Consider the following 16,359-nt stretch of genomic DNA (forward strand, 5'->3'; position numbering starts at 1 on the left):
ACCACTGATTGTAAATGTCAAGAGCGGAGCATTTTGAAGGATTTCAATGTAAAAGTTCAGGGGAATAAAAAGTTCAATGAAATCATATTAAACAAATATGAAAAAAAAAGTTTTGATTGAGAGGGTAAATATTTTATATTTTATTTTTTGCAGTGCTTTGAGGAATGTAAATAAAAATGTTAAGAACAAAAACCAACATATAAAAACTGGATAATTATTTATTATTCATAAATAATTTATAGGCTATAAACGCACTCACCTTATTGATTCCGCCACATTTGCTGGGTGCACACGTCTGACCAACAGAAAAAACGAGAAATATGGATGGTGAAATCGAATTCCGAGAGTGTAAACTTAATTAAGAGCCTGCGAAGAGAGTTGATTTGGTTGATTTACACGCCAGCAGCTGCAAGCTTTAATTATATAGATGTGGGGTCGTGAAGAGGTCACGGGGTGGCCCTGACCGACGGGTGGTCCTGCCCCACCCTCCCAAAAAGGGGGTGGTTTTTCGAGCCGCCAGCTGTCGTTGATTGCCCACCGGGAAATGACCCACCGAAAAAAGCAAAGCCAAAAGGGATCCAGATCCAGGCTCTGGCATTTCATGGCTCATTAGGCATGCACATACGTTTGCTCCCCTTCAGCTGGGCACTCGGCAACCAGGAGGTCCTTAAGCAGGACTCCCGCGCCACCGCCACCGCCTCTGCGAAATCGTAACAAATTCAATTTTCTACGACGCCGATTTGGTTTCCGCACGTCTTAAGCTATCGTCGGCTACAGTCGACGCCATGAATATAGTTATTGGTTGCAAGTGTTTGTCTAGATGTCTGCCGGTTGCTTGTTGCCTCCTCCCTCGCATCCCGCGTCGATACCGATTGCGCAGTAAAATAAATGATAAGAATCTGTGCGCTCTGCTCATGAATTACAAATCGCATAAAGGATTTGCCACTGGCTCAAGCTGCTCCTTTCCTTGCAGCCTGCACTCCAGACAGGATGCGGGGCTCACGGAGCGGAAGGATCAGGTCCTGCCGGAGTTCTGGAGGGCTGGGCAAACAAGGCACAGCATGTCGGGCATTTTAATGCATTGAGGGGTTGACTATTTCGGGGAGCTCTTTAATGATTACGGAAAATGCATTAATAAACTTGGATTTTCCATTGAACAGAACCGTAATCTATGCAAACAAGCCCAAAATAGGAATTCCATTTAAAATAAAAGTCATCTCTCTTTCGTTTTCATTACTTTTGTTTTTTTTTTATAAAACGTAGAATTTGTCAGCATTTGTATTAAGACTAATTATTAATTTCAATTATTTGTTTAGGACTAGTCGATTAATCGTTTATTATTGGCAAATGCTCTTTACACAATTCAGATCATCATTTAATCAATTTTAAATGCTTAGTAATACTAATCAATTTTTACACTTGATCAATTTCGTTTCCATTACATTTTTATACAGTGAGTCAAAGGAGTTGCCTTTCTATATCGTAGAAAAAATTATTATCACCGTTGGTTTTTCTTGTCGTCGAAACTGGTTTAAGACTTTTTGTTTTTACTTGATTTCTTTTGTAGTACGCTTTTAGGAAAATATGCCATTCTAACACTCTAAGTAGACTAGGTTCTTGAAATTTATACAATAGATTATTGTTCTTGGTATTGTTTATTATTGGTATCAATTAATTTGCATAAGGTTCTCTCATCGTAAGGTATTTAATTTGATTCGAATATAAATTGGAAAAGATTACAAGTCAAAGGCAAAAAGGCAGGCGTTTCTTACGGTTTAGGTTTAGTTTATATAGTGTAGATTTAGTGGGAGAAAGATAAGAAAGGAAGAAACGGGACTATGGTATCTCAAACAGCCATTTTCGAGTGGAAAAAACATAGAAAAGCTTTTATTGCGGCAGTCGTTTTGGTTAGTATAATTCACCACATTCACCATCTCCTATATGGCAATATATCATATTCTTGTGGTTCTTCTGTTACAACTATTATGAGCACAATTAATTACGAGTTCTGCTGCCGCCTGACAAATTTCTTAGTTCAATTAATTTCCTTTTTCTACTGCTCATAAAATATGCTAAGGCCACATTTAATTTATTCATATTTCTATACTTATTTAATATTCTTGAGCTTAACGCAACACGAGTGGAAATAGCGTGGAACGTGATATTGTGTCCAACATTCTTAATACATCTAATCAGGCTTCAGTTAAGGTAAAGTGAAGTGAAGCAAAATGGCAAACAAAGGAAATATAAAACGCTGTAGAAGGGTAATTGAAACGAAATTGCTGCACAAAATGTGGATAAAAAGTGTGAGTTTAACGGGCAAAGTAAACAAATTGGAAATGGTCTAGAAAAGCAAAGAAAGCTGGAGGAAGTTTGAAGAAAAATTGTTAGCAGCTCCTAAATATTATCTGAAGAAAGTCACGAAAAGTAATATTAGCTTGAAAGATAAATAGAAGAGTCAAACGATATATCTGAATTATATACCAGAGGTAAATCAATAAAATGTTCAAATTTAAATAAGGTAGAAAGATGTAAGATAATATGACTAAAGCTAAAAGAGAAGAACAGATTAGAAAAAGAAAAATCATTAAGGGACTATGAAAAAACGTGCTCAACCGTGCTCAGGTTAAATTGAATTAGGACACCTAACCTAGGTCTAAAACGAAATCCGGCATAAGCGTAGAACGTAAGCTGGCTAAAAGCTAATCATCGTTAAATATACATATATATATATACATAGTATACAGAAGCACATTTTTACATTTTTTCGCTTTACTCCTTTTTTTTGCTGTGGCTCACCCTCCACCGAGTGGCTTGCATTCAAATGACAGCGTCCAGAATCTTGAATCGTGAGCGGAAAAAGTGTCAACACTCGTTTTTTTTCTGGACTTGTAGTGGATTGGGGATGTTGGGTTTTCAAGCGTTCATTATCACGCAACGATGGCGGCCATTGGGGTTGATGATGATGATGATGACGGGTGATGCGCAGTGGGGGCAACCTGAGAATGATGCTGATGATGGTGCTGCTGCTGGCTGGGCTTATGCTGGGACTGGGTTCGGGATTGGGGCTGGGAAATGTGATGGACCGGAAAACTCCACAGAGCAAAAGGCATCTGCTGCTGGACCAACAAAAGCAGTTGGCTTAATTTGTTGGTCGTCGTTGTTGTCGTTGTTGCCCCAGCCGTAGTATCCTTCCCATCTCCTGCTGCTCCAGTTATTGTCGCCTGTGTTGCTGCTCTTGTTTCGCCCGAAACTCCTGGACAGGTGGCAGCGTCGCTACCATTCCGCCGCCTGGCGCAGCGCATCTGCATCAGCTGCAGCTCGCCGCGTCGTCATTCATCCCAGAGGCACTGTTGTTTCTGCCGCACATAATAGGTGAACTGTGTGCACTTGCGGCAGGTCTTGATGCCGCAGCGATAATTCGTCTGTTGAGCCTGCTGCTGGGCGCCCGAGGAGTCGGCTCCGGCGACCCCCTTGCCCTTGCAGTACTTGAGCCCGCAGGGATACCAGCCGATGCAGGTCTCCAGGTTGCACAGGCAGGGCGCCCACAGGCTGCTCACCTCGTTGCAGCGCGTCGAGAGCGTGTCCGGGAACTTCTCGGTGGCCGCCTCCAGGCTGGAAATCGAGGAGCCTGCCGGAGTCGACGAAAAACACACGGGAAGCGAAACAAAAAGGTAAACAAAAAGTTGCAAAGCGGAAAATTTCTTCGGAACTAACCGATATCTACGGGCAAGTTTTTCCCCAACTTATTCCTTTAACCAAGGTTTCAGACGAACTTCTCTATCTCAAATTACTTTACGTTTTGAACTCTCGGAGAATATTATCGAATGCGGTTTGGTTTTCGTAGAGCATTGGACAATTTTAGTCTGCATGTGAAAATGCAATTAGCTTCTTAACTATTTGACTTAAAAAAGGATTTTATATATTTATTTGGTAACAAGAAGAAGTCGAAAATATATTGCGTTTGTGGCGCATAGATATTTAAGTCTTTATAAATAAAGTCATAGCTTTTAAATTGAGAAAATAAATTATTTCGATTGTTCTACACTGGATATACGTATAGCATATATTGTTATATTTATTTCTACTATTAATTTCGTTTCTGCCCAACTTTAACCAATTCGCAAAGCGCTTTTTATTGCTTTAACTTTAAATAGTAAGACGCGCAAAAGCTTTAAAAATGTCATGGCAATAAAAATAGCTATAAAGGAAACTTTTTGAAATTTCACAGTTTTTGGTAAGTTAGTTAAAATTTGTTTGATTTAAATGAATGAAGTTGGTGCACTATATGGTATCAAATAAAGAAAGTTGTACTGCGATCTTCTCGATTTTATTCCCTAGAGATTCTTAGAAATTGTTTGGAAAGCCTAATACCTAATACTAGCTCCAAAAAAGACACTCACCTGGCAGTTCCGCCCAAGCCTTGAGGTCCACATCCCGCACGTAGGTGGCGTCCATGGCCTCGGCGCAGAGTCCCTGCAAATGCCTGGTGATGGGCAGGGAGCGGTTCAGCTGCACCCAGCTGCTCATGGTGAAGGTCTCCCGGCCCTTGTCCTCCTCGGGCGTGCGGATGGTGTGCGGATTCTTCTGGCGCAGCTTGGCCATTGCCGCCGAGGAGATGAAGTCGCCCTTGTTGAATTTGGTGGCGAAGCACATCACTTGGTACTGGCTCTGGCCACGCTCCTCCTCGCCCAGAACCAAGGCCTTGAGGATTTGAACCTCCTGCGGGCAAAAGAGACAAAAGATTTAGAATTTAATTTCTTTTTCAAATTCCTTTTCAAAGCTTCGAGTTTTTTACTTACATTGCGAAAGTCGATGACCTGGGTGATGAGCGTTCCGTCGGTTTTCTGAAACTCCAGCGTTATCAGGTCCTCGCCAATGTTGGAGGTAATAGTCTCCTGGATCACCTCGCCACCCTGGAAAGAATCGGATTAGGGAGCAACAAGTGTTAAATTACTTTCTCGGCATTTCCCATTCTCCCCATCCAACTAAAATATTAATGCAGCACAAAGGCAGTCATGAGCTCAGGGGTTCCTTGTGTTGTCAGGACTTAAATTAACTATGACAGGTCCTGAAGCTGGGCAGCCATGAACCAAATTAGAGTCAAGAGAGTTAAAAAAAAAAGAAAAGGGAAAACATGAGAGGCCAACGAAAACGAAACGGAGATGAGATGAGCTTTGGCAAAGGGCAGGATGAGAACGAAAACAACTCGCCAACCCACAACATCTCGAAATGTAGTTCAACAACAACACCAGCATTTGCCCTTTACACGTGTACACAAACAAATATGTTGGTTGTGCCTGTTGTTGTTGCTATACTCTGGCCTAGGGCATAGCGAGTTTTGGCCAGCGATATACTATTATTATTTTCATGTCTAACTATCTATTCATCAGAAGTGATAATACTTAATTTATCAAGCAATAAACAGTAAAAAACATAAATAATAAGAATATCATCCTTGTTGGTTGAATGTTTCTAAATGACAGTTTTGTTGGGTTATAGTCAATATATTAATAGTACAAATTGTAGACACAATATTTTATTTAGGCTCGAAAATATAAAAATTAAATTAAACTGAAGGTACTCGAAATACACGTCCAATCCACAGAAAAAAAGGTCTTGTAATATTTTAAGCATCAGTAAAGATAATCTATATGGCAAGCCAAAGTACAATGAATCAAATTGAAAAGATATAATAATATTTTAACAGATTTTGTATTCGAAAGTAACTATGTATAAAAATAGTGGCATTACAAGGGTATTTGGAATTTCGGTCCTTAAAACACCTATATTATTCGTTGTTTTTGTTCTTGTTGCTGCTGGGTTTTCTGTGTGTTTGCACAAAGGGGCATGTAAACAAAGAATGACGGAGAGAAGAGAAAAGGGAAAAGAGTGGCGGAGAGGTGAAGCAAAGGAAGAGAGCCATCAGGACATTTTGGGGCCAGGGACAGAGTGCAGAACAATGAAGGATGTCACATGTAAACAAATAAGGCCCCAGTAAGTGCGACTGAGATGGCAGATTTTGTTGCTGTCGGCTTTCATTATAGAATCAGCGCTGTTTTTGGCCAACTAATCTAAAATTTATGGAAAGGACGAAAGCAAAGCGTCAATATTCAGCCAGTCAAACAAACCCAACTAATATTAAAGTGGAAAAAATAAAACGTCAGAAAAGTGAAAGTTCTTATCGTGACATTGAACTGAACTTATTTAATTGGTCTCAAAACAAACAAATTCTTAAATTATTTATTTGTGTCATACTACAAGTTCAGCAACGACCTTATCTGTCTATGTCAAAGATTTTGATTTGATTATCCAATCCATTGCCAGGCTATTGGCAATCATCAGAGAACATGTGCACATGTAGACAATACAAACGATATTTTATACAAATCAAGAACAATTAAGGGCCCATAACTGGCTATTAGTAAACGCGGTTATGGCAGTTGTGCAGATTCAATTTCCATCCAATATAGATTGGTTACTGCTTATCAATTTATGTTCAGGCGTAAAGTTTTCGTAAAGGTTAGACCTTTAGTCTTGCGATTAAGATTTGGAAGAGCAATTAATTTAGACTCTTTTTACTTCCATACCAAACATTCATTTCATAGATTTTTGAGTACTTAATACTTATTCGGAATGTGTTTACCAAACATATGCTTTTCATAAGGTTACACATTCATAAACACAATTTTATTTAAGCTTATGGTTTTCTATTTTTACCTTCAATTTTTGTTTACTGTATTTGGCAATGAATATTAATGTTTCAAAATATGAGAAAGATGGCAACGACTTTGTCAGAATTGAATAAAGTTTAACCGAAACATTATATACTTAAAGATAAGCTTGGAACTAAAACTCCTCGAGGAAAATCTGTTAATTCCAATTGTTTATTTATATAGCTTCATCGAAAACCTCTCTTTCGCTCTCTCCTCTCCCGTTTTGAATTGTTTTGTTTTGGCGCGCTCATTTTCGAAATGAACTGTTCGAAAATCAGATGGGCAGCGCTGCTACCGTCATTGTGTTTTTTTTTTGTTACTTTTGTGTGATTTCAGTGATTTTTTTGTCATGTCGCACCTGATTTTGTACGTTGATAAGCAGCTGGGAATGGACACGGTCCACGCCCATTAACATATTACAGAGCAGGAACCACAAAAAAGCGCGACTGTGCTTGAAATAGTGATTTCGACTGACGACACGACCGCTGCAATTAACACGCGAATGCGTTTTTATAGCATTTAAAGTAGTTAAATTATTTAAGCGCCAGCGGAGATGCGATTGGCGAACAGCTTGGGCGGCGTTTGCGATGCGCTGCTGCGGATGCTCCGCTTCCAGAATCATTTCGATGCGACACACACGATAAATCGTAAATAAAACCGCACGGAACGAACCACTCGCGTCGAAAAAACGAAAATAACTGACGAAAATTCTGATGTTCACTGGAAAACGTCGTTTCGAAATCAGCTGTGCGGTGTGACCGTAAGCGTAAATACCAAAAGCGAGCTGTCCACCTGCTGCAAATGAAACTAGAGTTGCTAGTCTTGCTTAGATCTCGTTAAATCTAGCTTTTTTAAGGTTAAATGCTAGTAAAATCTCCGGGTATATGGGTATATGTTATTTCGGATTTCGGTAAGAAATTGTATGAGTTTAATACTTTTAAAACTTTTTCACAGAGCCATTTTTCGAAAATAAGGAAAGGGGTTAGCATTATGAAAATGACGAAAAATCGACCCAAAAATACAAACCAAACTAAAAACACAGATTTTTAGAGAATTAAACCACAATCATTTTAAAGTATGCCACTTTTAAATCGGATGCCTGCAAAAAAAGTTATGGACTTAGAAGTACAGTTTTACCGCACTTTACTGCATGACCATTTTTTCGAAAATTTGGAAAGGGGTTAGCATGTAAAAATGACTGAAAATCGACCAAAAATTACAAACCAAGCTGAAAATACAGTTTTTTAGATAATTAAACCACAATCATTTTGAAGAATGCCACTTTGAATTCGGATGTCTGTACGAAAAGTTATGGGCGTAAAAGTGCAGATTTAGGGCACTTTTCTGCAGGGCCATTTTTCGAAAACTCGGAAAGGGGTTAGCATTATGAAAATGACGAAAAATCAACCTAAAAATACAAACCAAACTAAAGACACGGATTTTTAGAGAATTAAACCACAATCATTTGGAAGTATGCCACTTTAAAATCGGATGTCTGCAAGAAAAGTTATGGGCTTAGAAGTACAGTTTTTGGACACTTTTCTGCGAAGCCATTTTTTTGAAAATTAGGAAAGGGGTAAGCATTATGAAAATGACGAAAAGACGACCCTAAATTACAAACTAAGCTGAAAATACAGTTTTTTAAAGAATTAAACCACAATCATTTAGAAATATGCCACTATGAAATCGGATGTCTGCAAGTAATGTTATGGGCTTAGAATGGCAGTTTTTTTTAAAGAAAGGGGTTTTATCATGGAAATGACGAAAATATCAACCCGTAAATGCAAATCAAGCTTAAATCGCAGATTTGAATTATTGCTGTGATGAAATGAAAAAGTGAATATCGTGATTTTAATACCAAACACCTCAGTATTTTAAGCAACCTTTCATTATTTCAGCAACATACGTTCACACTGGCGTGACAGCTGATACCTTCACTATGCACTAAAATTGGTCAAACGCTTTGCCCCGCAGTCGCTTGTGACGTGTTGTTTTTTTGTAAACTATGTTTTTTAGCCATTAAAAAGAAAGTAGTTTGCTGAAGATCCACTAAATCCGACTTTAATTGACGGCTGCCACACACAAACCACAATGCTAACCCTGCGGGAGCGCCAAATTAGTGAGAAACAACAAAAACAAATACTCCTGCCAATGGAAAATCTTAATTAATGGGTTTTTCTATTCGAATCATTCCAGATGCCATTAAGCAAATGCTTAATTTGAACTCGCAGCAGCCAAAAGCTTTGGCCGCGGAGCCCGTGTGGAAGATCCTTATCTACGATCGCGTGGGTCAGGACATAATATCGCCAATCATTTCCATTAAGGAGCTGCGCGAACTGGGCGTGACCCTGCATGTGTAAGTGGCAAGATCCTTTTAAAATCCAGTAATAAATATATTCTTCATTACACCAGGCAACTTCACTCCGATCGCGACTCCATTCCGGATGTGCCGGCTATCTACTTTTGTCTGCCCACCGACGAAAATCTTGACAGGATTCAGCAGGACTTCTCGAACGGCTTATACGATGTGTACCACCTTAACTTCCTGGCTCCCATTACACGCAGCAAGATTGAGAATCTGGCCGCTGCCGCTTTGCACGCCGGTTGTGTGGCCAATATCCAGCGCGTTTACGATCAGTATGTGAACTTCATCAGCTTGGAGGACGATTTCTTCGTGCTGAAGCACCAGCAGAGCGAACAGATGTCTTACTACGCCATCAACCGGGCCAACACCCGCGACGATGAGATGGAGGCGCTGATGGACTCCATTGTGGACTCGCTCTTTGCCCTGTTCGTGACCCTAGGCAATGTGCCCATCATCCGCTGTCCGCGGAACAGTGCCGCAGAGATGGTGGCCCGCAAGCTGGAGAAGAAGCTGCGCGAAAACCTCTGGGACGCACGCGCCAATCTATTCCACATGGATGCCACGCAGGCAGGCGGCGGAGTGTTCAGTTTCCAGCGACCCGTGCTGCTGCTTCTGGACAGGAACATGGATCTGGCCACGCCGCTGCATCACACCTGGTCGTATCAGGCGCTGGTGCACGATGTCCTGGACTTGGGACTGAATTTGGTCTACGTGGAAGACGAAACGGCTAGTGCTGGTAAGTATATAACTCATTACTCCAAAGTTTGGAGTCTAAACTAACCAAATCAAGAGTTAATAATAATTTGAAACTTCTTTTAGGTGCCCGCAAGAAGCCCAAAGCCTGCGATTTGGACCGCAACGATCGCTTCTGGATGACGCACAAGGGCAGCCCTTTCCCCACGGTGGCCGAAGCCATCCAGGAGGAACTGGAGTCCTACCGCAACTCCGAGGAGGAGATCAAGCGCCTGAAGACCTCAATGGGAATTGAGGGCGAGTCGGACATTGCCTTCTCGCTGGTCAATGACACCACCGCACGGTTGACCAACGCAGTTAATTCGCTGCCCCAATTGATGGAGAAGAAGCGACTGATCGACATGCACACCAAGATTGCCACAGCCATCCTGAACTTCATCAAGGCACGCAGACTAGATTCGTATTTCGAAATCGAGGAGAAGGTGATGTCGAAGCAGACACTAGACAGGCCGCTTTTGGATCTCCTCCGGGATGGAGAATTCGGTCAGGCGGAGGACAAGCTGCGCCTCTACATCATCTACTTTATCTGCGCGCAGCATCTGCCAGAATCGGAGCAGGAGCGGCTTAAGGATGCGCTTCAGGCGGCCGGTTGTGACCTGACTGCCTTGGCGTATGTGCAGCGCTGGAAGGGGATCATGAACCGCTCGCCGGGTGTCAGCCAGGCCACCCAGTACGAGGGCGGTGGCACCAAGACTGTGTCCATGTTCACTAAGCTCGTCTCACAGGGCAGCTCCTTTGTGATGGAGGGAGTCAAGAACCTGGTGGTTAAGCGGCATGTAAGTACCTGTTTTCTGTTTGCTACGACCACTCTGAAATTAAATTTCATTCTTGGCAGAATCTTCCCGTGACCAAGATTACCGAGCAGGTGATGGAGTGTCGCAGCAACGCGGAGACGGATGACTATTTGTATCTCGATCCCAAGTTACTCAAGGGCGGGGACGTCCTGCCCAAAAACCGGGCGCCATTCCAGGACGCCGTGGTCTTTATGGTCGGCGGTGGCAATTACATCGAGTACCAGAACCTGGTGGACTTCATCAAACAGAAGCAAACGTCCAATGTGCAACGGCGGATCATCTATGGCGCTTCCACGCTGACCAACGCGAAGCAGTTCCTCAAGGAGCTCTCTGCCTTGGGCGGCGAGATCCAGTCGCCCACGGCGACGAGTTAGGAGCGGCTGCTTCGATTCCATTGCTGCTGAGCGGAGTGGACCGGGTTTTGGGTGCATGTGCATGTGTGTCTGTGTGGCTTCTTTCGTTTACTTTAAGCATATCCAAAAATAAATTAAATGCCAGGCAAAAAAGAGGAACAGGCGAACGCAAGGGGCGAACTCAGCACTCGGCAATTACTCCAACCTGACGCTTAATCCCCGAAGGACAACAAGCAAAAACATGCGTAGCCCCGTGTACAACAAGACCAGGGAGCTGGAGCTGAAGCTGGTGATGGTGATGGAATGGGAGAGCTCGGCGACGGGGAGGGGCACTCGCATTCTAGGCACCCATTAACACCAACTTGGCAACGCTTTGATGGACAGCTGACAGACAACCAGTCAACGGCTGAGGCGATGATGGCCCCAGCCCGATACCCGATGCCTTCGGCGGCGGTGCCACAATTATGGGGCGACAACTATGCGCGGCACTTGGGGACAGGCGCAGAAGCTGGCAGGGACAGAACCCGGCAATTAGCACTATCCCTGACCAACTATGAATGGACAGTCGATGCCAGAGCACTGGAGCACTCAACGGAACCACTGCAGCACTGATTGAATGTCGCTTCTTTGGGAGGCGGGCAGGCAGGCAAGTCAATCAAAACAGAGCGTTAAATTATCCCTGGAACCTAGGGATGTAGCCTAGCTTTTTGCCAGTATGTTGTTAGTCCCCTGTTCAGCTTGCAATAAATATTACAGCCTTGCTTATTATGTAAATATTTAAATCGATGTTTGGCTATATACTAGTAGGACATCAAATAAATTTAAAGAATTCTAAAAATCATTTAAGCGCTTTGGTTTTACCTCTAGGTTAAATAAAATTAAAGATCTAAATATCCTACACATTATTTTATAAAAAGTAAAATGTGTTAAACTTCTTCTGATTCCTTTTAAAATATTTCAAAATTGTATTGAACGAATTCTTTAAAATATATTATTCTTGAATATCCAGAGTAAATGTTGTATATTGTCAGAACTGTCTAAATATTCTTAAAAGAATAAATTAAATCAAAAAACGAGCCCAATGCATTCTCTTAAATTGTCCACGAGATAAAGCTCCGATTGAGAGTATTTCCAACCACTGTGGGCAGTTTCCCGAGATAAGCGGACAAACAAATACCAAAAATAAGAAAAATATGGAGAAGAAAAAACCGATCCATGAGCTAATTAACACTTTTGGTAAATCAGAATTGATGGCCCGCTGAAAGGCCACAGTAGAGATGATGACGCTGACGATGACGATGATTATTCATGGAGCGTTGAGTTTAAATATTGGTTTTGGTTGGGTTGCCTGGGTTAGGTTTTATATCCAGACTACCCGTGGCCACAATTTAAATGTTAACATAAACAAGAGCAATTTAACAAAAGCCCAAGACCCAAAAAAAAAAAAAAAAACTGACCAAAAATCCAGAGGAAAAGAGAAGTCGGACTCCCAGCCAGAAACTGGTAACCCAAAGTGATTTCACGGGTGGTCCGAAAAGATGCGGCTCAAACAAATCATAAAGAAAAAATGAGAGGGAAAAACGACAACAGAAACTAACAACGAAAACGCAACATGAAAGAAATTCTTAACTTGCCACATGCATGAATCGATTATGTGGTAAATGCAACTGTCCGCGTGTGCGTGAGTATCTGTGTGGATCTTGGAGCCCAGAGGAGCTCCTCGCAGTCGAGACCCGAAAAACCGAGGAAAAAAAAATGGTCAGGCAGCCGTTTCCCACATTCCTGCTGTGAATCATAATGGCTGCCGCTGTCGTCGTCTTGGTTCTGTTGATTCTGCTGGGTCTGGCCTGTTGGATCTGCCTCGGTTCCCCCGATTCTGCAGCCACCACACCGATACACACTCGCCGACATCCCATACATATATCATAATCTTAACAACTCTTAACAAGGCAGAACAAATTCCAAAATTCGAGGAGCCGGACTCAAACAGCCAGTCAGGCGGTCGGACGATCCCACAAAATGAAGTGCCCGCCAGACAAAGAAGGCGAACTTCGAGCTTCGGCTTCGGATCTTCAGACCCAATGAATGGACGATGACTCGAAGTGGAGAGTCTGGAGAGATCTGGGCAGATATACGATGATCTGGTGTAGTCTTCAGCATACCTTCACTTTATTATATCTTCATGTTGCTAACCCTTAGCTTATACAAGTTGTAGCTTTATACAAAAATTCTCGGCTGATAGGACTCCATTTTAATAATAGTCCCATTATTTAGTAGGTTTTTTATCCAAAGGTACTATATGTTAATATTAAATATTTTACATAATGTTCATAGAAATCCTAGTCATTGGTACCATTTAGACATAACCCTTAACGGAATGTATAAAACCCTGGCTTTGGCACTTTCATTTTTAGCTAACAGAAAAAAACAAATTACGAATCCCTATTTAAATTTATCTGGTTAGAATACTTATAAGTATATACAATTTAAATAAACACATTAAAATAATGCTTAAATATTTTCTTATCGGGCCTACAATATTTTCTGATTCAGTTTACATAAAACTTTAATCAGTTTAAAATTGATGGTGCGTCATGAAAGCGTTCGTCAATAATAATTAGAATTCTCATTCGCAGACAGTTTTAGTTTTTGTTTATGTCCATCTAGGGAAATAAATAGGAATACCCACTACCTCAACTTGAGCATAATTCAGTTACCTCTTCACAGGATCTGGTGGCCAGAATAAGGTGGACAACAAACAGAGAAGAAAATTAAAAGTGTTTAACCATTTTCTGTTTTACTTAATAAACTTTTAGTTTTTTTGGAATAGAATTGACGATTTCTAGCTTTCTATGGGAGTGTCTTTCAATACTTTCAAATATTCTTAACTACCTTAAAAAGTCTGTACGCCCCAAATGCCTTTACAATTGTGCGTTATTGTGCATCAAAAACTGTGAAGTATTTTACATTTAAATGTTGTTTGATCTGCCCAGACCTCCGGATTCCCATTTGTTGCACTTGCCCCAGTAGCGATTTGTATTATCCGTGTCAGCGTTTTGTTGGCACAACCTATTGTTGTTGTTATCCGTGCTGGTGCTACCACAAACATTTTTGGGAACTGCCGCCTTCGGTGGTCCACTCGGCGATCGGGAGCGGCATGTTAATTAATCAGCCAAATAATAATACAGCACCCTGGAAGATGAAGAAACGAGCCGAAACGCAGAAGAGGAGAGGTTTCAAATATTTGCCGGCAATAAAAGAGCAGCCCGGCATGGGATGGATCATCCTGGGAGGAGTAGGAGCTGCCTTGTTAGCGGCTTGTTAGCCGGGCTACCAAAAACATGCTAAATAAAACAAACAAAACGGAGGCCGAAAAAGTGAAATAAAATAATAATAAAAGATGAGGACCCCGCATGGCTGTGGGCCATTTCCTGAAGCCATCAGGGAATGTGCAACAAGAAATTGATTTAAACAAAAATCTTATTGCGTGACGCATCACATGGCCCGGCCACGCCCCCTTTGGCCAGCGATCATTAAAACAAAACGAAAACGAAACAAAACCGAAATAAATGCAAGGAAATTGTAACCGGCTGGGGAATGGCCAAAACCGGGATGTGCGGTGGACTCGGGGAGGAACCCTACTTCTCTGGGTCTTCATTATCCTGGCCTCGGGCGCTTTTTTGTTGGCCGGGCCGCTCCTAATGGCCACCAACAAACAGCAGCCAACAGCTTCATCAAACATAAACAAATACACTGGACATGGCCAGCTCTTACCCCACATGCTGATCTCAAAGAGGGGCTCTCCCCTCATGCACTGCGAAAAATTCTAGTTAAATTTAGGTTTATAAAATATTAAATTATGTTAAAAATTAAAATGTTTGGTTTTAGAGCATATGCTTAAAGAAAACAGAAACAATGCAACTCTTTTGACATTTTTTATAAGATGCCTCAGAGTATATATAATCTTGAACTTAGCACTTTTAATTTTTTAATTTTTTAATAAGAAACCCTTATCATTTAAGTAATATTTAGTTAATGCAGAATGCTTTTTAATAAGATACAAAATAATATACAAAGTACTTAAACTATAATCTTTTTTTTAGGTAATTTGTACACCCATACCCTACTTGATATCATCTCCAATGGTATAGTTACATAATAAATTATATTTAAAGTAAAATTAAAAATTAAAACACATTTTCTTTGTTCAGTGTTCGGGTCAGGCAGGAGAACTAAACCGACGAAGACGACGACGTTGCCTCTGCTTTACGATCGCGTATCTCAAGTTTATCGCTTCATTTTCCATGTTTTATGCGCAATTTATGCCGCACAGCCCCAGTCGAAGTCCCATCCGCCCCGGCCGCCCGCTTAACCCCCTAAAGCCCCGGCATCCTGGCCAGTTTGGTGGCCTGTGCTGACGCTTCTTTGGCTGGAGTTGGCAATTGCACACGCACCGCTTTGTCTGCCGGAGAAGATGCTCCTTCTGCTCCGTCTGGGAACCAAGGAGGAGCGAAAAGCGAGAAGCGAGGACCCAGCCCATATCCACTTCCCATTCCTCCCAGCTCCATTGGCCATAAGTTGTTTTTGCTGCTCTGGCTCCGATGGTTTTATTTCTGCGTGTGGTTTGTTTTAGACTCGTGCATAATAAAGTCGAACTAACATGTGGTTACAGAACAGAATGGTTGCAGTGGTTTAGTGGCTGTGGGGGTTCGAGATTGCTTTCTTTGTTGGGAAATTAACTTAACCTCTTAGTTGTATAATAAACATTATATAAAACAAAACAAATATCATTAAAATGTTACAATAAATGTTATTATATGACTTCGTATTTATGTTTATATTTATATAGCCTACAATCCTTTAATTATTCCTTAACTCCAATTGAATATTTTGTGAATTCTTAGGTATAACTACCTGATGTTAACTAAATTGTGATTTTTATTATTGCCACAATCGATTAACAATTCCTTCTACTTATGAAAATGGCTCTAACCCAGCACCAAGAAGAGTTTGACTTAAGAGCCCACATCCATTTTCCCTACTTCAGTGACCTCTCAAACAACTTGAACAATTAGCTGCCGCTTTGTAGGCAATTAACCCGCGATTAATGGGCGCACACATACCCTCGAAATGGGGGTTATAAAAATGTTCCAACTGCCTACGCTCGCCTTTCTTCTCGCTCGCTCTCCCTATTTTTCATTTATTTGTGTTCGTGGTTAATTTTTATTTTTGTGTTTTGTCAGTGTTTATAATTAATCACCTGTTGTATGCATCTGTGGCCCCGGTTCCATTCCAATCCATTCGGATCCCAGTCCCTCCCCTGTCCACCTGTCCGATCCTCTTTCTCTAGCGCCATTAGCGCCGGCTTCCCCTGCGCT

General features: G+C 41.5%; 2 protein-coding genes across 2 annotated transcripts; one reads left to right on the forward strand and one right to left on the reverse strand.

Moving 5' to 3' along the window:
- Positions 1–1,222: 1,222 nt before the first annotated feature.
- Positions 1,223–7,438, reverse strand: LOC108053836 (out at first protein). Its single transcript, XM_017136559.2, is given in 4 exon segments — positions 1,223–3,631; positions 4,404–4,722; positions 4,803–4,916; positions 7,075–7,438. Coding segments are annotated over 4 exon segments (1,398 nt in total). The 5' UTR covers positions 7,339–7,438; the 3' UTR covers positions 1,223–2,930.
- Positions 7,439–8,647: 1,209 nt separating this feature from the next.
- LOC108053835 (protein sly1 homolog) lies at positions 8,648–11,140 on the forward strand. Its single transcript, XM_017136558.2, has 5 exons — positions 8,648–8,835; positions 8,913–9,072; positions 9,129–9,817; positions 9,901–10,610; positions 10,670–11,140. Exons 1-5 carry the CDS (start codon positions 8,808–8,810, stop codon positions 11,000–11,002), a joined length of 1,920 nt encoding a protein of 639 aa, XP_016992047.1. The 5' UTR covers positions 8,648–8,807; the 3' UTR covers positions 11,003–11,140.
- The last annotated feature ends 5,219 nt before the right edge of the window (positions 11,141–16,359 follow it).

The sequence above is a fragment of the Drosophila rhopaloa genome, unplaced genomic scaffold, assembly GCF_018152115.1.
Source record: "Drosophila rhopaloa isolate 14029-0021.01 unplaced genomic scaffold, ASM1815211v1 contig_2, whole genome shotgun sequence".
In the NCBI taxonomy this organism is placed as follows: Eukaryota; Metazoa; Arthropoda; class Insecta; order Diptera; family Drosophilidae; genus Drosophila; species Drosophila rhopaloa.

Coding starts and splice junctions, on each gene's coding strand:
- LOC108053835 (XM_017136558.2), top strand. CDS start 8,808: ATGCTAACCCTGCGGGAGCGCCAAATTA. Junction 8,836..8,912: donor CCTGCGGGAGCGCCAAATTA/GTGAGAAACAAC, acceptor GAATCATTCCAG/ATGCCATTAAGCAAATGCTT. Junction 9,818..9,900: donor AGACGAAACGGCTAGTGCTG/GTAAGTATATAA, acceptor AACTTCTTTTAG/GTGCCCGCAAGAAGCCCAAA.